This window comes from Python bivittatus, unplaced genomic scaffold (assembly GCF_059951505.1).
Source record: "Python bivittatus isolate LINGU-HERP-01145 unplaced genomic scaffold, Pbiv_v1 ctg000850_np1212, whole genome shotgun sequence".
Classification (NCBI taxonomy): Eukaryota; Metazoa; Chordata; class Lepidosauria; order Squamata; family Pythonidae; genus Python; species Python bivittatus.
The window spans coordinates 993,152-1,016,432 of NW_028277112.1; the positions used below are offsets into that span (position 1 = coordinate 993,152).

The following is a 23,281-nucleotide window of genomic DNA, read 5'->3' on the forward strand; positions in this document are numbered from 1 at the left end:
CTTAATGGCTTTTTGTCTGGGATGTTTTGGTTGCATCCTAGATTGAGTGAAGAGATTGGACCTTCAGAGTAACTTCCATCTCTCTGATTCTATAAAAACCTTTGGTCAACATGCTTTGATTAATCTTTACAAAATAAATAATTTCTTTCTTTTTAAGATCATGTTTCAAACCCACCTCTATTTTTGGTATCCCACTTATGTGTGATGTCTATCCAATTGAATGAACCACAAGTTCAAAAAATGGGACAAAGATCATTTTGTTTCCTGCCACACATTTCTTTTTAGTGGTAGAGGCCTTAAGGTAAAATTGTTTTTTCCAGTCATAAAACAAATATTGTAGGATTTCATAAAATATACCTTTAAAATGTTGCTATAAGTGTGCAAAAAGTATTAGAACATGAAATCAGAACCTTCCTTTTTTTAAGTAACCATCCATCAAAGCTTTTATTTGAATTGTTGACCTGTAGATGGAGCTCATGTGCCATGTATTTATGGATGGCCAGTGGCTTTATATTTTAATTTAATTTAATTTAATTTAGTTTTATTTTATTTTATTTTATTTTACTGATTATTGATATGATAGTCTCAAACCTTAAGCATATAATAGTAGAGGCATGCTGATTATTACCCACAGATGGCAGAAGAAAGGGTCAATCTTTTTATAGTTTGCAATATAAAAATTGTAAAGCTATAGAGTTACTCTGCAGAAGAAAATAAGTTCAGTAAACATATGATCATTAGTTATGGCATAACCAATTATTAATATTTAATATTTAATAATTTGTTATGCCATGTTATAATGTTTAATATTATTTAATATTATTAAAGCTACTTAGTAATAATAAGTTGATAGTAGATGAGAATATGTTCTTAATTAAACTAAGGCAGCAGGTTAACTAGAAGCTATTTTCATTTGCATGTTGCAGTAAGGTACAGGTAGTCCTCAGTTTAAGAACCAGTTCCATTCCCAAGGTCTGTCCTTAAGTCAAATTTATATGTAAGCCAGAACACTATTATTGTGTAATACTGTATAAGTAGTATTGTGTAAGTAACTCAAATCATTGTGTATTTAACTCAAATTTTGCTACAGTAGGCTCCGTTCTTAATTATGGGTCGTCTGTAAACCGGGTGTTCTTAACCCTGGGGGCTACCTGTATAAAGAAACTTTTGAAAAATTATTATTACCTCTTTCTTCAGTATCTCCAAAAGACACTTACAGATTTTTAAATAAAAACTTTTTAAAAATGTGTACATATTTTAGAATTTGATTGAAAATAGGGGGGGAAACTCCACTATAATGGCTTTGCTTGATGCTGATGGCCATTGAAGATAACATATCTATCTAGATATAGTTAGATCTTCTGCCTTTCATTTCCTCAAGATGACAACCAGTAACTTGCTTCCCATTAATGGTTTTCCATAATGGCATACATTTTTGGTCCCTCTCAGCAAGAGAAGCAGTAAATACAGTATCTTGTCTCATCTCACAAAATCTATCACACCAAGTTCAGTGAAAGCTGATTTTTCTGATCAACTTCATTTGGAATGTTGGTCTTATGTACTAGCCATTCTTGTGGTAGCAGATTCTATATGCTAACGTGTCTTGTATAAATCAATATTCTTTTACCTCTTCTCATTGCCCATTTTAGGAAGAAAAATGTTTGCTTTCCTATTTTTCCATATAATGCATCATTTTATTTATCTCTTTCTTGTTTTTCTTTACTTGCCTTTTTGTAAACTAAAAAGACCCAATGTTTATAACCATTACTCATGTGACTTTGATCATTTGGGTTGCTTTTTTCTGTACCTTTTTCATTTGTGGTATTCTTGTTGAGATATATATATATATATACACTATACTACATATTTTAAGAGTGGTTAGAATTTTTAAGTGGGCAGCTAAGACAAAATATTTTTTAAAAATATCACTGTATTAGATCCTTCATAATATGGATTTTAGTTTTGTTTGAAAAATGAAGCTATGATTTAGTGATTAGCTAATTAAATTGATTTCAGTCCAATATTCTAATTCACACCAAGCAAAATACCTTTAGTCTGAGCTCTCCACCACCTAATTAACTTACATTTACTCCCATAGTCAGTAATCTGTTCCAGGGCTTTGATTTATATATGCCATAAACCTTCAAAAGAGGTGCTTAGAAATTTAGTGGTCCATATGTAGCATCTCTTTTCAAGCTATTAAAGCAGTCATTTCTTTTTTCAGGATTGAGTGGTTTCTGAATACAGAATAATACAGATCTGGAAAAGGGCACAGCTGCTTTAATGTTAAGAAAAGAAATCCTATTTATGTACTCAAAGCGCCTTTTTGGAAAGATTTGCACAGCCGTACCACTTGTACTTGTAGTGTTTTTACAGAACAGTCTGTTGTGGAAAACTCCCTAAAGAAATTAAGTGATTTATATATTTAGATCATACATATGTGTTGATGAGTTAGGAATAAGTTGATTAATTTCAAAAGCAGCTGTTGTATGCTTGATTTGCTGGGTAAGTCTGCCAGGATATGCTGTTGCCAAAATCAAAAGATTCCTTAATATATGTGTTTCAGAATATGGTCTGAATTCAACAAAATGCCTGCAGGCGTGTGTCTTAACAGTTTTTTTATGTTAAAAAATCAGTAGGAGCAAGACATGGACGTACTTTTACAAAACATGTAACTGGCTTATTTCGTTTGATGCCCATTCTTCCCTTGAGTCTTGGTTATTTATAGGTGAGTTAATTCCTAGGCAGTTTCTTGGCTAGAGTACCCTTTTGTTTCCAATTCTTTTTTAGTGACCGATAACGGGGTCTCAATAATTCCTGCTTTATTATCTCCTGCAGTTTTCCTGTCTTGATTTGTTTGCCCAGATTTTATGCCTCTTATTGCAGTCCTTAGATCTTCAAATAAAGCAAAACAAACAAAATCCTAGCACATTAGAAGAGTTTCCATTTACACTGACCTGTACTTTTGCAGGACATTCTATGGGGAAGAAATCAACCATTCATCAACATTGCTGACCCATGAAAAGGAATATTTTGGTACATTTTACATACATTTTACTAAGTTCTGAAATGTGTTTCAGATAACAGTTATGAAATGGCTGTTTCTTCTAATGATTAATCTATGTTTTAAAAAAAAAATTCTATATTGTTTGGAGTGAAATCCCTGTTCAGGAATTTCAGAGAGAAAATACTCTGCAGATATGTCTTGTTGACAGCTAAATTCACTCAGGCCGTAATTGATATAAACAAATGTAAGAGCAATTTGCCCATTGAGTTGAAACAATTCACATAGATGAACAGAATGGACTGGAGATTTATACCATGTGCTTCAATCTTATTTAGATATGTTGTTCTTTTGGAAAATATGAAGCAAATTATTGAAATACAACAACCCTTTGTAAACTCCAAAGATCAGGAGGTATTAGAGATTGGTTAGTATAAGTATCTGGAGTTAAGGGTCCTTTTGTGTTCAAATGACATTAGAACTTCCCAGTTTGAAAATTGACTTCTCAGCTCAGTGTAATATTTTAGGTAGAAAAGAAATGGTAAAATGCAGAGGAGAATTCTGGGTACCCCATATAGAAGTGTGCTTGGAGTGGTAGGAAGAGGAGAATTAATGCCTGAAGAGTCATAAGTGGCTAATAAAGGCTATGTCAGTATATTGTGGCAGGGAAGCATTTCGGTTCTTTTATAAAAGGTCTTATTCCCCAATTGCACTGTTAATTTCCAGTGGTCATTTCCATCTTATAACATTTAATAAAGCATAAATACACACAGACAAAGGATAGTCCTATATATTTAATCTTGTTAGTAAGGGTTATCCTGTGTAGCCCACTTTGTTTGGCTTGGGCTTGGGAATATTTTATTCCATTCATATTTGTGAGCTGATTATATTTATAAAACATGACAGTATTTTTCCCATTTTACTCTGTATGAAACCACTAGCTGTGCTTTTGAGATGTTTATTATTTCAATTTATTTCTAAACATGAACCATGTGCTTATTGCTGCAACAATATACGGTATTTTGTTGTCACATCAAAATTTTTGTTAGATCTATAGTAGGCTAATTGGTAATTTTAAAAAATTAATTGACATTCTGAATCTCTCTTATAAAGACCTCTTGATTCATATGCTTGCTGGGACCTACACTCATTTGTTGTGAGGAAGGAACAGAGTGGATCCCATTTTTCATGTTGATAACATCTTGTTCAAGTTTGTCCCCCAGAGTTGCCTTGTAACTTACAGTATGTTTCACATGAATCTTCCCCCTCCAGAACAAATTTTTTTTAAAAAAACTTCAATTCAATAGAAAGTTTGATTGTCTTACATTCTCCCACAAATGGACCATGAGCTTGTTTGGAGGTTGTAGTAGGGGAGTGCAGCTGTCATATACCCTTGACTAAAGAATGGCACACTCCTCTCTGAAATAGTTGTCCTTTCAATCAGACATACAGCTTTGGGAGGGACATTCAAGGAGCAGGGAGAGAGGGAGGGAGGAAGGGGACAGCCAGCCAGATCAGCTGAATCAACCCTGGTGATCAGTGGGGTGACAGATGTTGCAACCAGATTGCTCTAATGTCCCTTGCCATAAATCTATATGTGTACCTAAGGATGGCTTAACTCCATTACTCTTCCAATATATAAAAAAGAAGATAGATGTGACCGCACTAATTATTGTCCAGTCTTCTCTCGGTCATTAGCAAATTATATGTCAAATTTTTATATAATAAAATTTTGGATTGGTTGCACTCTGAGAATATCACAGTGTCTGAACAGGCCAGTTTCAGGTCTGAACACTATATGATGAATCAGTGCATAATTTTGTACCACCTAGCAGATTATTATTATAATCTCCCAAATGGATCCCTCTATGTTGTGACCTTTGACTGTGTAGTCCAAGATAAGCTCTGGAGAAAATTAGCAGCCTCAACAATTGATCACCGGCTCTTCAAATTAATCATACAATTACATCAAGGCACTATGCACATGTCAAGGAAAATAGCAATGGGGATTTAACAGAGCCTATTTCCATCTGTGACGGAGTCAATAAAGGGTGCATACTTGCCCCCTTATTGTTTAACCTCTATATTAACAATATGGTTGAGTATTTTGCCACTGTAGACTTTCAGCTATGATCTCTTGCTCATTGCCCCATCTCTGTTCCTTTATATGCAAATGATGCAGCCATTCTCTTTACATCTAAAGTTGGGCTGTATAGATGCCTTAGAGCATTATCAGCTTATTGCACTAGAAAACGCCTTGAATTAAACTACTAAAAAAACAAAAGTTCTGGTATTCTCCAGAAAGCGCCCCAATCCCTCAACTAGGGGGATGATTAATGGAAAAATGATCAAGTAGATAAAATATTTAGGCATTTATTTTCAGTCTTCTACCTGCCAGGGAAACCAAGTCAGGGAATTATCTATAAAGGCCCAAAAAGCATCTCTAGCTGTTACCAAATTTGCAACTTGGCATGGGAATGATTTTGTTCCCGCTCCCATTAAGTTATTCAAGGCCAAAGTTTTGGGTATGTTGCTTTATAGAACTCAGTTGTGTATCTCTAAGTTTTCAGCCTTGAATTCCATACTATCTAAATTTTTAATAACAATAGCATGCATACTGCATTCAACTTCCAGTGCTCTAACATGATTAGAATTGGGCTGCATTATTTGAGGATCACACAAGATTATGCTGCTTAAGATCTTGGGCAAAGCAAGTCCTTTGAGGGACTTCTTTGGTTCATCTTACCCTGAAAGATAGATTTGAATCCACTCTGTGAAGACAAATTGACCAAGATCTATTGTGGTTTGTCAAATAAAATAAAACCTTAGAATAATTTAAGAGAGGGTCTGGGACTTAGATATTCAGGTGGATAGTGGTAAAATTTCCCATCTTTATTATAGTAGAATTACTCCTCCTTGGACTCTCCCTAATTATTTTTTCAAGATTGTGCATGCTCTGCCTAGGAGGCTTTTTGTGTGACCCAAGTTGATACATTACCCATCAGGGTGACAACTGGAAGATTTTGCAATCTTCCATATGAAAATTGTGCCTGAATATGTTCATGCATAGAGGTTGAATCTGTATCTCATGCCTTATTAAAGTGCCCACTATGTTTACACTGGCAATCAGAATTCATAACCCCAATTATTAAGAATTTTAATTTCCCTCATGATGAGAAAATCACTGTTTTTCTTTGAAATTACCAATTTTTAGGTATGTCAAGGGCAATAGCAAAATTTCTATCTGTGCCATTAGCCTATAGAAAGTGACTGGTGCATCCCTCACAGGTTTTATTGACTTGGTTTTACGTCATTTTGATGCATGCATTTTAATTGCATATGATTTAATGGATGTTGGTTTGGTCCTGGACCGTAAAGCAATACATTAAATTAATTGTTTGTGATGAGTGCTTGGCTCAACCAAATGCAACCCTAGGTTGATGCTGTCCCTCTTTGTACAAACTGAATGCTTGCATTGATGAATACATAAACTAGGTTTTAAGGTGTAATCTTCAACAATAAACATTATTCAACAGAGGAATCAGCTGGCTAGAATATCTCTCTCTCTCTCTCTCTCTCTTTCTCTTTTTTTTTTTTTTTTTTTGAGCCTTTGAAAGAGGTGCTTAGATATCTATTAGGAATACTTTAGGCGTAGGATATCCATTGTTGGTAAGACCCACTAGGTCCTTTTCAATTGTAATTCAAATAAAAAATGATTGGATCTATAGTTTGTACTTTATAACAGTCACATTTTAAAAAGTCTGGTATTGTAGTTTTAACTATGTCAAGTAGTTTACTCTCTGATAGTCTTTACAGGCTGGCTTACTGCTGTAAAGGGTTAGTCTTTGAGGCTTTTCCAGTAGCTCCTGTAATATTGTTTTAAGTGCTTGGCTATTCACTTGCATATCCAGTATCCAGTAGGTGGTGAGAAGCTGTGCTGGCACAGTGCCAAGGGCTGATACTGTTTTAAATGGGCACAGAAGATCTCAAGAAAACATCTCAAGCCAATTACCGCCTCAGTTAAGTGACATAAAATGTTTGTACTATTCTGTTTTTTAAGTATGCTGCAGATTTTCAGGGATTTTAGAAAATTAAACCGGATTTATGTAACATTTTAAGCCATTGTTTGCTTAAGCATGATTTATTGAATAGACCAGCTGGTTGGTTCATTCAACACACTAAGCCAAAATGAAACAAGCCACAGTATGGCTCAGTGTGACATATGAACTGAGTCTTATACTTTGAATAAGGTGCTTCATATAAGACAATTTCTGACATAACTGTTCGTTTGATGTTGAAAATCCCTAAAGTAAACCACAGAATAAATATATGCAAACATATGTCACTTGGATGTGCACCAAAAAAGCATGGCTAGCCATGGGTTCTCTATCTGGAACACTGCAAAATATCAGTCAGTTGCAAGTTACTGCATATAGACATGTTTCTTAAATAAACATAACCTATGCAGGCAAACAATTTGTGTGACAGACCCCCAATATGGCATATTACTTTTTTCCAGGTACATAAATCACTACTGCATAATGTATTTACTTTCAGTCAATGTTTTATTCAAAATAGCGTAATGGAAAACTATTCATCTGATTAGATGAGTTCTTAGAAGTCCTTTGTCACTTGCAATTATGACTAATTTTGTTTGCATGAAGACCCTTGTCTTTAGTTATCAGTGTGGGAACGCATGAAAAGTAAAAACTTGCTGAAAAGTAACAAACATCTGAAAAGCATCGTGAAATGTAATTTTATGCATGTTTACTAAGAAATGGGGAACTACTGTGCTCAGTTGAACAAGTCGCTTCTAAATTTTATCTGAGGATTGAACGTCTTAATGACAGTTTTTCTGAAGCATAGGTCTCCTTCGGAAAACAAAACATTTAGCACTGACTAAATTCAGTGCTATTCAGAGTCATTCTAATAATGAGGCTATTTCTATGCATCTTAAAACCCAGAAATCTTGGTCTGCCTATATAGCTGCTTGTACACTTCATTGTTTTACTATTTTTTCTTAGCAAGGGGGCAAGGTAGCTTAAAATAGAATTAAAAGAATTCTTTAAAAATTCAAATTCTCTTCTAGCGCGAAACAGTACTGCAACACTGTTACTGTGTATGGCTATTGTTCTTGCTCATTGCCCATTTAATCATGCCAAGCTGTATGGAGTACGTCATAAAGGAACAGCTCAATAGTTCAAGATGGGAAAAACTGAAGAAATATTGTATAACTACTGAATACCAGAAATGGGAACTGTAAAAGCTTTTCATATCTTATATTCTTTTATTTCATGCTTAATTTCAAAATAGGACATTGCTTAACATCCTTTCTAAGAAAGAATAACCTTCCTGAGGTTATGAATATTTGAAGAATTGTTTCCTATTTTCCATCTTTAAATAATATTTTTCTCTGAAATGTTTCTAGATCATTTAGTATATTGTGCATTTCATTGCTCAGAGAGGCATATATTTTGACTAGAAAGTGCTTGTTGCCTTGTATATGTTTAAACTGCAGGGTAATCTGAAAGCTACTTGTTATTTGGAATTTATGGTAACATTTAATCAATTCTTAAACTTTACATTGTCTGATGTGAAGACTAAGGCTTACTCTGTACTAAAGTGTCTTTTTTTCCCTTTTGTTATTGGAAGTGCCTCTGTTCTGGGGCACGTTTCCTCTGCGTCCTTCAGAATCAATTAGCTGCAGCACCGGGGCTAAAGGCCATATTGTTTTGGTAGTCACTGTTCAAATACAGGGCTGTGGGATAATCCCAGTTAAGCACTAACAAATAAAATGGACAAAAGAAAAGGGAGGAAAGATTAGCACACAACTAGAGTAAATAAAAAGAGAGGATGGTGAGTTAACTTTAGCTTCAGATTTTCTGAAACACGTTCTCTCCATCGTTTTCTTTTTAAATTCTTTTTCTCAGTGTTTCAAGTTTGTTCTTCAGTATTTTATTCTGAGTCATGATCAGTTGAACAGCAGTTCAGTAATGCAATTTCTAAATGTCCTTGGGAGATTAAAAAGTAGTGCTGAAAAGCTCTAAATTCTGACTAGAAGAACATTCAAATGCAAGGTGCTATAACTGAACAGCCTGTGTTTTAGTCACCACTCAATTCACCAATTCTATTAAGTAACAAAAGATATCTATGATATTTTATAGCTGGGTTTAAACTGTGCAAATAGTTCTGTGTAACTAATGTTTTGAACATGTATTTATCCATTAATGGGATTTATACGCTGACCCAGTTTGTTACTATTTTCAACAGCTTACGGAATACAATAATAAAAGATTAAACACAAATAATTATTGGAAAAAGCCTGGAAAAAAACAACCATTCAAAAGACCACAGCATCACACAGGGGGTCCATCACTCTGATCCAGGTCCTGGAGATAGAGCTATTCTTCTTGAATAGCAGTTCCGTATGCTGTGGGAAGTTAAAAAACAAAACAAAAATAGTCTTGGGAGAAGGCAGGGCAAATCATTTCCACATTGTTGAAAAGAAAACAACTTGGACATGTCCATGAAGTCTCCAGGACTAATATTAGACTCAAAGGATACTTGATTATGTTGTATAGAAAGTCTTTTTTTTTTTTTTTGAGGAAGAAGGAAAGGAGAAGAAGAAAAAGATGGTGGTGCTGGTGGTGGTAGTGATGATGATGATTTTGTTTGGACAAAGATTTTGATGGACAAATATACCACAATGAGAGGAACACCCATGGGATCACCACTCTCAGGACTCATAACACAGATTGTAATGCAGAGTCTAGAAACTGTAACGCTTCCACGCATACAGCCAAAAGTATGGATCCAGTATGTAGATGACACCAACATAATAAAAAAAAACTAGAAAAGACACATGAAACAATCAACAACATCTTCAAAGGAATAAAATTCACAAGGGAAGAAGAAAACAACACACTACCCTTCCTGGATATACACATCAGCAGAGGATATGACGGCAAATTAGAAACACAAGTCGATTGAAAAGCAACCCACACTAACCAAGTGCTCCATTACCAAAGTAACAACCTAACCTCCTACAAGAGGAGCTGTGTAAAAAATTATTCATATGAGCACAGACGCACTGCAGCAACCCAGAACAGCAGAAAAAGGAAACAGACCACCTATTCAACATCTTCCAACAAAATGGATATCCATGCAACTTTATCAAAAAGTGCCTGACCACTCAACCACTACAACACAACCAATACAAGCTATGAAAAGGATAACACTGCCATACATCAGAAACATCCCAGAAACAACCAACAGACTATTGCGACCACATGACATCACCATAGCACACAAACCAACTAAAGCCCTCAAAACATCTTAAGTAAATGAAAAGACCCAGTAGCCCAAGAAGAAAAAACAAGTTTTTTCTACACTGTTCTACAACATACAGTGTAAGGACTGTAACAGCCACTCTGTAGGACACACAGGCAGAACACTAGCAGAGCACATCCATGACACATCAACTAGCAGTCAGAAGACATTATGAAAACTCCTCTTTTTCCAATCTCTTTGTTTCAACTGGGAAACTTTCAGCCTCTTAGACCAAATCTCTAATATAGTCTCCTTATAATCTGTCTTTTTTCCTTTTCAAAAATACCAAAAGCTTGATGATTCCTTTTTGAATTGAGCATCCAGAGCTGTATGCATTCCAGATGGGATTCCCATATAGGTTTGTATATGGTCAATGCAATAGTATCAGTCTTGTTTATAACCCCTTGTTTAATAATTGATGAGTAAATCCCTGTCAAGTGAATGTTGCAATTGTTACCTTGAAATTGTAGAATGACTTGGAGAAAAACTAAGATTAGATCCAGGCTTATACCAATAAACTTAGTGTTCATTTTTTTTTATACCATCCCTTTGAAATACTACAAACAGAGAAGGGAAAACAATTTCTGTTAACAGAGCTGAACTCACAAGTTATTTTCCCTGATTTTTGGAGATTAGCCCTTCTGTTCTGTCCTGCCTTCCCTAAGGTTTGGAAACTGAGGTGTCTTCAGATTCTGATGCAATGTGACTCCCAGATCCCAGAAAGCACTGCTAATGGCTAGAGATGCTTCAAGTTATAGATCTACCATAGATCGACCTGTCTTAGGCACATTTGATGGATCCCATGGCCTTTTGTCCAATGTTCTCATTAGGCTGTAGAGGCTAATGTGGCATAAAAGAGGTAGGGGTCTGCTTCTGCCAGTCCATTAATGTGTCTAAATTTAAATCCAAGCTATTTTTTGTACCTTTGTAACTCTGTAATGTGCTTAATGTATGCTCAGATGTTTGAAGCCACATTTATTCACAGCACTTACTCGATTGTAATGCTTTCTATCAATTCATTGGATAAATGAATGATGGTGTTCTGTGAAATTGGTGTTCCGTGAAACTAATCAGAAGATTAGTTTAAGTTGGCATGGGTCCCAAATTTGCATAGATGAGAAGCAACTAGGTAATTGCACTCAAGCAACTCTGAGCTGTTTGGAAGAAGAGTGGAGAAGAAGTACAATTAACAAATAAAATTAAGGTACTTCATCTGAAATATTTAGCTATATGGTCTCTTTCCCAAAAACTTACTTTTGTCCTTTTTTTTCTTCCAAGATCTTTCTTGTGGGTCTTAATGATATTACAATTAAACGCAGATTTTGTTAGTGGTTTTGATTTGATGATGGCGTACAGAAAGAACACCTGTGTTTTACTGTTCAGTGAAGCATGCTTCGTTATGAAAATGAAGTACTTGTGATGTTTGCTTGACCCTCCAAAACCCATCCACTTCCCCTCTAGCGTCTGGTACACATTAACTTGAATGGCCTTTGTTCCTGAACATCTGGCAGTGTAGGAGTGTCCTGAAAGTGGTGGGGGGGGGAGAGACATTGATTTCCAGTGGGACAGTGTTGCTTCTTTAGACATGCTATGTTGTTGAGTCAGTTCCCCTTAAAATAGCACATTGTTTCAGCAATTCCTTTTTCAAAATGTTATTGTCAATATGTTTGAAAGATTTTTTTTTCAGTTCAGCTGTTAGCTAAACTTGAATATTTGTATATGAATATAAGTTTAATGGTATGATTTCTCTTGTCACAGTGCTATACATTTTGTGGATCTCTAGCCTTGCTAAAATTCTTGAGAAAAAAAATCAGCCAAATTCTTCATGTAGAATGCATGATTGACAGGGCCTTGAAAATAGACTATAGTATATTAAACACAAGCACAGATTGTTTAGGCGTAAAAACTCTATCCCAGCACTGAGATTTTTATTGGCTTGGCTTCAAAGCATGCTAATAGGTATAGTCTTGGCCTCAGACAAAGATTCAATTGTTACAGTAGTGTATTTCATCCTGCTGCTACTTGGCAAAGCTGGTGTACTTTCAAGTAAAATTTGTATGTGCACTTGTCTAGTCACCTGGAAAAAAAGAATATTTAGTTGACCTGTAAAAATGCAGTTAGTGTACTGGAAGATGAAAATGGGTAATCCTTATTACATATTCAATTGTTAGTACCATATGGAAGGGAAATCACTATAATGCTCTTGATTGTTTAGTTATATATTCATTTTATAGTAAAACTGGAAAGATTCAGCAAAAGTATTGTAGTGTGTTACTTAATTATCAAGTATTTTATTTTCTCTCTCAATAGAGCAGTATGGGAAGGGTGTATTCTTGGATGTATGCAGCTTTTAAGGAAGCAGTTTTTGTTCATCTGGGCTGAGCTGCTTGATTTTGTTTAATCAGCACTACAAAGCAAAGCATTTCGTGCTCATTCAGACCTGTTTCATTACTTACCTCATCCCTTAGTTTTATTGTTTTTGTTTGTTTTTTACACTGGAGATTTAATATAACTCTAGGAGAATAACTAAATATATTTTGCTCCAGTTTTAGGCACAAGCGTTGAAGGCATAAGTGGCAGATTTAGGTTGCTGTCAGTTAGTACAGAAGGTCATAACCTTAAACTGGGCCAGCAAATATTTTTGTAGGATAAGGCAAAGCTTATAGCTAGCTCTAACTTTGAAAATACAAAAAAGAAACTAATGGAAATGTGTAGATGACAGTGGGCAGAGAGTGGTTTTCTGGAGGTTTGTGAGGTGGAACATAGGACCTGTACTACCAGCTAATGCTCAAGGTCAGAACAGGATTACCAGCTCCATATCACTGTCCAGTGTATACCAAGGCAATAAAAGCAGCAGCCATAGATGTTTTAATGAAAAGGAAAGACAGGGTCTTTTTTTCATTGTTTAGTTGGCTCCTAGAAGTTGAAATCTGGTTAGATGATATTTGCTTTGAAAAAGAATAGATTAGGTGGTCTCCAAGGCTTTGTAAATGCACCATTTGTTAGATAGTCTCTCTATACATGACAGTCCCTAAAGGAGCCTAGCACCGAAAATCTTGTTATGGTGTACTATCAAAGTCTGTGTCATCCCCAACTCCGAGGAATATGACACGGGAACTTGTTCTGGATACGCCAGACAAATGTCAGCCTCAGGAACGTGCACCTGAGGCTGACATCTGAGGCTATCCATAACACTGTGCCCACAGTTAAATAATGAAGATCCCAATCTTGGGCAACTTCCCATTCCCTAGATGCATTGCTCACTTTAGACATCAGAACAAAAGTGTTCAGTGTGCCTCCTTACCAGGCAAGAGTGCTGTTGGCCTTAATTGGTTTTCATCAGGCAATGACATAAGGGTGACACTGTCAACCAGCAAGCTTCTGTTGGAACAGTCGATCTTACCTGGACTCTGTATTGGAAGCCTTGAAACCAATACATCACCAGACCAGCTGATGACCACCTAGAACCTTGAACTGTGACCTTACTACATTACTGTTTGCTGACTTGAACTCTTTGCAGGCAAGTTGCTTGTAAACTCAGCTGAAGCATATGTGCAATTACACACACACCTGTGCTGCTTGCTGCTGCTTGTGAAACCTCAGTAATGTTCAGTAAACTGAAACTATGTGTATGCATAGTTGGCATAGTTGAAAAGAACAGGATACAAGCAAGGGTTTGTGCTTTCCCCAGTCTTAGTTTAGACATGTGAACGTTCCTCCCTGAAACATCCCTAGATGCCGCTTTCATACTTGTGTCTAATTTTATCCTTTTCATTGTTGTTATTTAATTACAACAGAGAAAACCTCATATCCAGACTTGACTGGCAGAAAAGTAAAGATGGCAGCCACAATCACAGGATCAAAGTCCCACCCCTTTTTATATTCAACATGCATAAAAAAGAAGTGGAGCATCAATCATGAAGTTATAAGCGCCATCTTGATTTTTTTGCTCCCCCCTGCCCCCCGCAACTCAAGGACAGGATCTATTCCCTTTTGAGTAAATTGCAGTAAATAAAGAGTAAAGACTGCAGTAAATTGCAGTCGCTCTTGAATGAGATGGGTGAAATTTGTAATATATTAATTTATATAAATAAATTTTTTTTAAAAGTAAGTAAGTAAGTAAGATCTGAGAAGACCAGAAACCATGTGCCTTTTCTATCTTTTGTATGCTTTTAAGTTTTATTTGTAATTATTCCTTATTGTACAACTGGAAGTCTGAAAGTGACCAGTTGTTGCTAGCTGGGCCTAAGCTTGGAGCACTGATTTACTGGCAGGTTAAAACTGCTTTAAATGGGCACTGCACAGCCAAATAGCCCAAAGGACATTTAAACAGGGAAACTTTGCTTCAATTATTATTTTGGATACAAAGTAATAACCATTAGGTGGAAGAGCTCCAAAGAGTGCAAGCTAGACTTGGCACTTGAAAACTCACTGTAGCCAAAAGTTTGTCCAAAGACAACTTCTGCTTAAACTAGCTTTCAGGTAAGTGAGTGAAAAAAGCATTTTAATAAAAGTGAGATAAGGAACGGTATTACAGTAGTAGTAGTAGTAATGGTTTTCCTCTTTCCTCTGAGGCCAGTTCCAGTCAGTGGAACTAACTAGGATCTAACCCTAGATCCCTGCTTTGTGGGGTGCTTCATGGCTCCACTCTCTGCAGCCTTCTTTTCAATATTTACATGAAGCCACTAGGTGAGGTCATCTGTCAGTACAAGGTAAGGTAACATCAAAATGCTGATGATACCCAATTATACACCTCGGCCCCTGGCCATCCAAGTTGAAGCTGTTGAGGTTCTGTCCCAGTGTCTGGAGGCTATGAGAATCTGGACCAGGAAGAACATGTTGTGGCTCAACCCTACCAAGACTGAATGGTTATGGATTGCTTCTACTGATTTTGAGCATATTCAGACCCAATGTATCTAAACCAATGCAAATGACATAATTTATATAATGACATTATTACACAAATAACCTGAATTGCAATGGAATTTGCTTTGCTGCGTTGAGGTTTGGAAAATTGTGGTTTTACTGAACTGGTATCAAATGTGGGCATATCATACCTGGATTGCAGAATTTAGATGACATCTGTATGACAGCAAAAATAGTTTCTTTGGTGCCTTCTAGTGGTTGTCTGGATTTTTTACAACCCAGCTATGACAGCCATAACCAAATTGGTTAAATCATAGTTTAAGTTAATGTTTTCCAGGTTAAAGAACAACAAAGCATTCCACCATCATAGCTGGATAATTGTATAGCAAAATAATTTTTTTATGAGAAGTGCATCAGTATAGAGCTTTTGAAGTTCTTAGGACTGACTGAAAAGTAGCCATACTGAGCTCATTGGTGGGAAAGCATCATTTCCTTTAGGAAAAAAACCCTTCTTTGTTAAAGACTGGAAGTCACAGTTATGTCACTGCTTGGTTAATTGGTTGCACCTGTAATTTTTTAGCTGCCATAATCCAGTAATCTCTAAACCACTTGTTAAAAGGTCAGAAGAATCAGGAAAGAGCTCCGTTTACTGTGGAAATTTATTAGATATTATAGCTTGGCAACCCTTTATGCTTGTTAGGTTCAGACTGTCATTCTTAAATTATAATGTGGCCTTCTCATTCAAAAGCATTGCAATTAATTAAGATTAAATAGGTTAATACTAGTTTTTCCTTAGTTCACAGTTAATATACCACTTTTTCCATTTATGTACAGAAAATGTATTCCTATATTTACTTATTAAACAATTATTTAAAGTTTAAGTTGTGCTAAATATAGGAAAGTTAGGCTGGTCCTCAATATAAACCAATTCAAACAGTAGTATAAACTGTAGATTGTTTTCAAAATGTCTATTACTCCCTCTGGCAGGGATATGGATTATGGACAGCGATCTAGGTCGTCAACACAATCTCCTGGTAAAGCATCAAGTAAATCTTTACCTGATTTGGATGTGAGACTCAAGAATATTGAGGCTCAGTTGACAGCAATATCAGCAGTTCAAAACGAAATATTGACAGCCATGAGGAATATACAAGCTGTGGGCCAAAGAATGGTTATTCACCGAAGATGACATGACAATAATGAATGGAATGGATATATGTGAAATAAAACACCTCCAATTACAGTTCTGGTAATTACAAGGTGTTTTACATACAATTGTTTAAAAAAAATTAATTGTATGCCACCCAAAGTCGCTTTGATGGCTTTATAAATCTGACAAGTAAATAAAAGATAACTTTCCTTGCTGCTAAAGTGGCTAATGATTGAAGTGACCTTCTTTAACACTGAGAAGGGACTGCAGTTGTCATGCAAACTGGGCATTTTGGAGTGGCAAAGGAAGGCAGTTTCCTCAGACTCTACACATGCAGGAGGCTCTAAGGGAAACATGGTTTCAAAAGAGTTACAAGGCATATATGGCCAGGTGTCCCATTCAGAAAACTGGCTGCCACATTCTGCATCAGTTGCAGGTTCCACACCAAGCACAGGAGTCTGCCACTATGTTACAGTAATCTAAAGATAAAGTTATCACTGTGTGAACTAAAGTAGCTGGATGTCCGGGAGATACCATAGTTGGTGTACCAGTTGAAGCTGCTAATAAACACCACTAATCACACTTGAGCCTCAAACAACAATCATGACTCTAGAGCAGGCTTGCACAACATACAGCCTGCGGGGCACGTGCAGCCCCACCAAATACCCTTGTGCAGCCCACCAACACTTTTAAAAAGTCAATAAATTCACCACCACCATATGTCACCACTGCTTCCCCGAGACATACTACTGAATACCTCTAATACTCAAGACCTCTAATTAGGTCTCATTGCTGCCAGTCCACTAGCCCCCAGACAGCTGTTCAGCACGCCAGGTATTCCTTTGCAGCCTGGAATTTTAATTTATCATTGTGCCCCTTTCCCCTTTACAGGTTGTGCAAGCTTACTCTAGAGCAGTCTTGAAATATATACATGTATTTTTGAGGGAGTGCACCCCCATTTGCAATAGATCCCCCACTTCCTGTACACATGACATATCTACTCACAAAGTCTCTGTCTTGTCAGGGTTCACCCTCAGTTTATTGGCTTTTATCTAAGCACTGTATCCAAAAATGTTTGGAACATGCATAGCCCCTCTTGATGGAGATGTTTTGCAGAAATACAGCTGTGTGTCATCACTGTATTAATAATACCTTCTCCCCAAATTGCTGATAACTTCTTCCTTCATATGTATAAATAATATTGGGGAAGAAGTAGTGAATATGGCACCCCAGTACGCAGCTGCCAGGGTGTCAGAAGGTAGTGTTATTCAATAATTGCCCTCTAAGAACTTCCCTAGAAGAAGGATAGAATCACTGTAACTCAGGGTCTCTGGCTCCCAACTCATACAAGCTTGAACTCTGATAGCTCAGGTTTGGTGCTTGTGTGGAAGCCTTCCAGTATAAGGCTGTACACTTGAAGGCTACCTCACTGCAGGTATCATTGTTGGAATGTGGGTGCCTTTGAAAATAAGAGGTCACCAATGCAACTATGCGGTGGAGGAAAACATCCAAGCCACTTTGATGGTTTGAATTTCTCTCCTTTCATAATGATGGAGCAGTCTAAAATCATAAAACAAACAATGCTAGTTTTCAGCCATATAAGACTAGGGATGTCCTGTGTCACTTCAGAGACGTAGGCTGCATCTTATGCAGAATAAAGAAAAGTGTAACTGGGAATGTATATCCTTTGCTAGGAGGACGAAATATAACTCATATATTTTTGTTATTTAGTTGAAAGTAAATATTCTGTATCAAGTTCTGGTAATCACCATACCTCTGACTCTTCATTCAGTTGCATTGCAATTACAGCTCAGAATTGTTTATCTGTTTAGGTTTAAAGGATATAGCGTATCTGATTGCTATTTTTAAGTGTGTTAATCTACACAGAAGGAACATTAACCACCTGTGGGGTACAATGCTGTATGCAAGGGTAATTTTGCCTTCGCTGAAAATGCTTTTTCTTAATTAAGAACTGCCCAGTTTTCACCAAATGTACTGTATATCTCCAAAATCCCAAACTTCTTTTGGGGAACTTTCTGGAACAGAATGAAATATGTCTGTGGCAGATGGGAGCTATAGTAGATGGGGGGGTTCAATAAAAACTGCAAGTACCTGAAACTGCTGCTGGCTAGGATAAAATTTCCATAATCTGATTAAATAGAATATCTGACACTTCTATATCATATAGATTTCCAGTATAAGTCCTGTAAGTTTCTCATCTTTTGTTTGTTTTAAAGACAATTAAAAGCTTAAAAGCGGATCTGAAGTTCTGTGATGCTTCTGGGCACAATGTGTAGTACTGCCTATAAAATGCATAGTAACCCCATCTTTTATTTCCTAACTGATTGTCTGATAAGGAGAAAGAAAAAATTATGGAAAATTATGTCCTGTTGGAACTCCTCTCCTGAAGCACTGCAAGAATCAGTCTAAAGTTTATATTAGATTTTCTTTTAAATTCACTGATCTTTCTGTTTTCTGTAAAAAGACTAAGCTCTTTAAAATTGTTTCAGAATGGCATTTCTTCATGCCCTCACTATTCATGTGTCGACATGGTCCTATTTTGTCAATTTTGATATTTTATTGCACTAGAAAGTCCATATTACTGAAAAATAAACATTCTATATGTGTAAGAACAGCAACAAAATAGCATGTTACCATTTGGGGGAGACCTTTTTAGAATTTTTTGCTGTCTTTCTGCATGTACCTGTTTTGATCATTTAAATTGTCCAAACTGTTTCTGTGGATGAATATGATAAATTAATCCCATGTTGAAGTGTTTTTGTAATACATGGTAGTAAAATATTAGATGTTCTGTTAGAAATTGCTAATCCTGTATTATCTGACTTAAGCCACAAAAATAGAGAGCTAATCAAATATGATATCAGCTGTGCTGTGATTTTTTTTCTTCAAATAAGAGATTCTCTTTTTCCCTCTCAAACTCATACAAAAGCACACATGGACTGTGAATATAACATTTTCCTTCACAAAGTCCTTCTGGAACTACTTTAGTTTCTAAGATAAGAGAATCATACTAATCTTTCAATTCATTGCTTAATTTATAGCTAAAGCAGCATTTTATTTATTTATTTATTTATTTATTTATGATTTTGCATGCCGCCCATTTCCCCCCAACGGGTGACTGGGCGGCTCACACTTAAAATCAAAACCCCCATCAACAATTAAAAATACCCCATAAATAATAAAATAAATCCATGAAAAATCAAGTATAAAAACAAACTCTGTACATAAATACTAAAAACATTCAAGATGACCGGGGGGGGGGCAAGGTCAATCACCCCACAAGCCACCTCCACTGGTGTGAGCCCTCATTTGCTATTCATCCATCTATTGGCCTTCAAAGTAATTAAATAGCTTAAAAACAAGAACAATTATTGTTGTGGCATTTCAATATGTCCTTGTGGGAGAGCAGGCTGTTGAGGAACAATTGAGGCCCCTGTGCTGCCTCCCTTCCCTCCTATTTGAGCCTTCTTCCCAGCGTCAGCACGGCAGAACTGCCAATAAAGCTTCAACCTTGAAACAGGAGGAGGGGAAGGAGGGGTAGAGGTAGAGGTAGAACAGAGGAGACAAGTGTGTTTTGGAAGCCCTGCAGCAGCAACAAACAGAGAAAGCAACCAAATAAAAGAAGGTGTTTTTCTTCACAGAGACTGAAGGGTCCAGAGGAAAAAGAAGAGGCACAGCTGAGCCCAATGTTGGGAAAGTGCTTTGCATGCTGCCTGTTAATAAAGATGAAAAAAATAATAGAAGAAATCCCAGAGAGAGAGGATTTACAGGCAGACCAGGGTCTGTCTTTAAGGGTCTGTAAGAGTAGAACATGTTGTATATTAGTAATAGTAGTAGTATAATAGCAATAGCAATACAGTGGTACCTCAGGTTACGAACGCCTCTATTAACGAACTTTTCGGGTTACAACCAGCTCCGGCCGCAAAAATTTACCTCGGTTTGCGAACTCTGCCTCGGGGTACGAGCAGGATATGTGGCCATTTTCCCTCCCGTGACACAGTCCGCGGCCATTTTTCCGCCCCGACACGTGGTCCGCGGCCATTTTCCACCCCTGACAGGTCCGCGGCCATTTTTCCGCCCCTGACAGGTGGTCTGTGGCCATTTTCCACCCCTGACAGGTGGTCCGTGGCCATTTTTCCGCCCCTGACACATGGTCCGTGGCCATTTTTCCGCCCCTGACACGTGGTCCGCGGCCATTTTCCACCCCGACACGTGGTCCGCGGCCATTTTTCCACCCCTGACACGTGGTCCGCGGCCATTTTCCACCCCTGACACATGGTTGTAGGGAGGGGGACTCTCCCTCCAAGCAATAGCCGCCTCCCTGTCCTCCACGCCAGAACGGATTAACGGTAATTACATTGAACCTTATGGGGAAATTTCCTTCAGGTTGCGACCAATTCGGGTTGCGGCCAGAGTCACAGAACGAATTAAGTTCGTAAACCGAGGTTCCACTGTAGTATAATAGTAGTAGTTTAATATAGTGTAGAAGTAATAGTATAGAGCGTAGTATAGTAATAGTAGTAGAATATAGTATAGAGAAAATTGTATAGTATCATTAGTAATAGAAATAGCATGTAGGATAAGATAATAGCCATAGAAAGAACTTGCACATATATGTATATTTCACTTTTGTATCTTGGATAGTTTTTTTCAAAATAAACATCTCCCCAACCCTTATAGGGAGATATGAAAATCCAGATGTTTAGGGTCCAGTGCTTTTGGTGGATCTTTTGAGTTGGAGTCAATCAAATTGGGTACAGTTTAAAAAGAACCCGTGATAGTCCTGAATGATAAATATGGTATCATGCATTAAGTTTCCTAGTTTTCATGACATGGCAGTGTTGGTTCAGCAAATATTCTTAATTTAAAATGAGGACCAGGTTTTCTGATCTCACTAAATATTTATTTCTTCAGGGAATAATTAATATTGTTCCTTCTTCTATGATGAAAATCTTAAAAGATAAAGTATGTAGTTCTTGAACATCTTTATGGCATCTAATTCATTCTAATCAGTTGATTATGTTCCCTTGTATTTCATGTTTAATTTCTTGGCATAGAAAACTTGGTTGGTGGGCTTCATGTTTTTCAAGACAGCTAGAACTGTTGACCTTTTATAAACAGCAAAAACAAAATCCTTCAAAATAACAGCTTCTACACTTGGTTTTAATTATAAATCTTCAAGTTGATATGAATAAATATGTGCTACATGCAGTGCAAGTATAGTTAGATACTATATCTAAAATATGTTAAGATACTTTTAACAAGATTTAAGGCTTTCCAAAACATTTCATTGCTAAGATTATTTTTTGAAACTTATATATCACTTTTCTACAAAGGAAGCGTGCCCAAGTTGGTGGTAGGCATTATTTTGTAATGGAATCCTACCCATGTAAAATGAGAAGCTGACAATATTCAGAACTTCAAGTCAAAAACGTAACCTTTCTTTGCAACTTCTAAACAGTTATACAACTGTTTATGTAATTGGCCTGACCTATCAGATCATCTAGGGAAAAACTACTAGTGCCCCACGTTTGGGAAGCTAAGGTTGCTGTAGCCAGGAACTGCTTGCACCAGTTCTCTAGAACAGTCTCCCTGTGGAGATCAGGCTGGCAGATGCTGAAGACTAAGCTGTCCAGGAGAACATTCTAATGGGTTTAGGGATATTTTTGTTTTACGTTTTTTGAGTTTTTGAGTTTAATTGTAATTCTTACGTTTTTATGCATACTGTAGATGTCTTAAATTTTCTATGAACTGCTGAGAAAGTGATCATGATGGGATATAAATTGAATAAGCAAATAAATTTCAGCAATTCACTTGTGACCTAGATGCAACAGATCCAACAGACCAAAAATATTTTAACCATTTGCCTAAATAGGTTTTTTTTAGGGTCAGCATACAGTTGATAACATGATTTATTATTGCCTTTGGCCATCCATTAACTATATTATTTCCCATCACAAAGAAATATTGCGAATGTACTACAATACTTTGCTCTTTGAACAAGGTTTTTTTTTTTTACATTAATTGTGCATGTATTAGACAACAGTCTAATACATGCACAATTAATCTAAAAAAATTATGTCCCAATTATGGCCACTTTCTATATTTCTGACCTCATGGGGTGTCTAGATATTTTGTAGATTCTACATTCTAAACATGTGATTTGGTATGATTAATATGTATATACTGAGCTATTCATACTAATCCAGGGGAAAATATGAATGTTTAGTCTCAATAAATAGCAATTGGCCAGCTTTGTCTGGGTTTGGAAGCTAAAAATGATCAAGCCTGATTAGTACTTAAATGGGCTGTAAGCTACACTGGAAAATCAAAAGCAAATCCTGGAAAGAAAAGCAGTGTCAAACCACTCCTGCATTGCTGTCAGAAAACTACATGGACCTATCCATGACGTCACCAGTAACTGAGTTCAATTTGAAGGCAATTTTAACTTTATGAATATTTAAACTTTATAGTTGCATTCTGACACTGGCTAAGTAATGTTTAATAACATCATCTGTTGTGAAAATCAGCCTTCCCCAGTGTGATACCTTGAAAAACTGTTGGACCAACTTTTATCATCTTAGCCAGACTGATTGATTGATTGTGGGCCATCAAGTCAGTGTCGACTCTTAGCAACCACATACAGTAGATTTTCTCTGTGATGATCTGTCCCTAACCTGGTCCTTCAGGTTTTCCAATGGTGTACTTGAAAAGGGGACCAATATCTTTGGAGGGAACTATATTGGAAATACTAAAATATATATTCTTGGATGCACTATTGTCCTTTGGGTGGATAGAGAGAACTGAGAAGTTAAAAAAAAATCCTAAAAGAAAGCAATGGCAAAGCACTTCCATATTATTGCCAAGAAAACTCTGTACATACATGCTCCTAAAGTCACTAGAAATCAAGC

At 36.6% G+C, this 23,281-nt stretch overlaps 1 protein-coding gene across 3 annotated transcripts in view; it reads left to right on the top strand.

The window, feature by feature from the left end:
• The window catches only part of CWC27 (CWC27 spliceosome associated cyclophilin), a 109,711-nt gene that overhangs the window by 20,701 nt on the left and 65,729 nt on the right, over positions 1 to 23,281 (top strand). Inside the window, exon 11 of one of the 3 annotated variants that reach the window (XM_088130452.1) lies at positions 9,614 to 19,223. The exons of the other annotated variants lie outside the window; for them this stretch is intronic. Within the exon in view, the coding sequence (XP_087986578.1) occupies positions 9,614 to 9,857 (244 nt within the window). The 3' untranslated portion in view covers positions 9,858 to 19,223. Of the gene's footprint in view, positions 1 to 9,613; positions 19,224 to 23,281 lie in introns of those variants that run through there. 3 annotated transcript variants of the gene reach the window in all.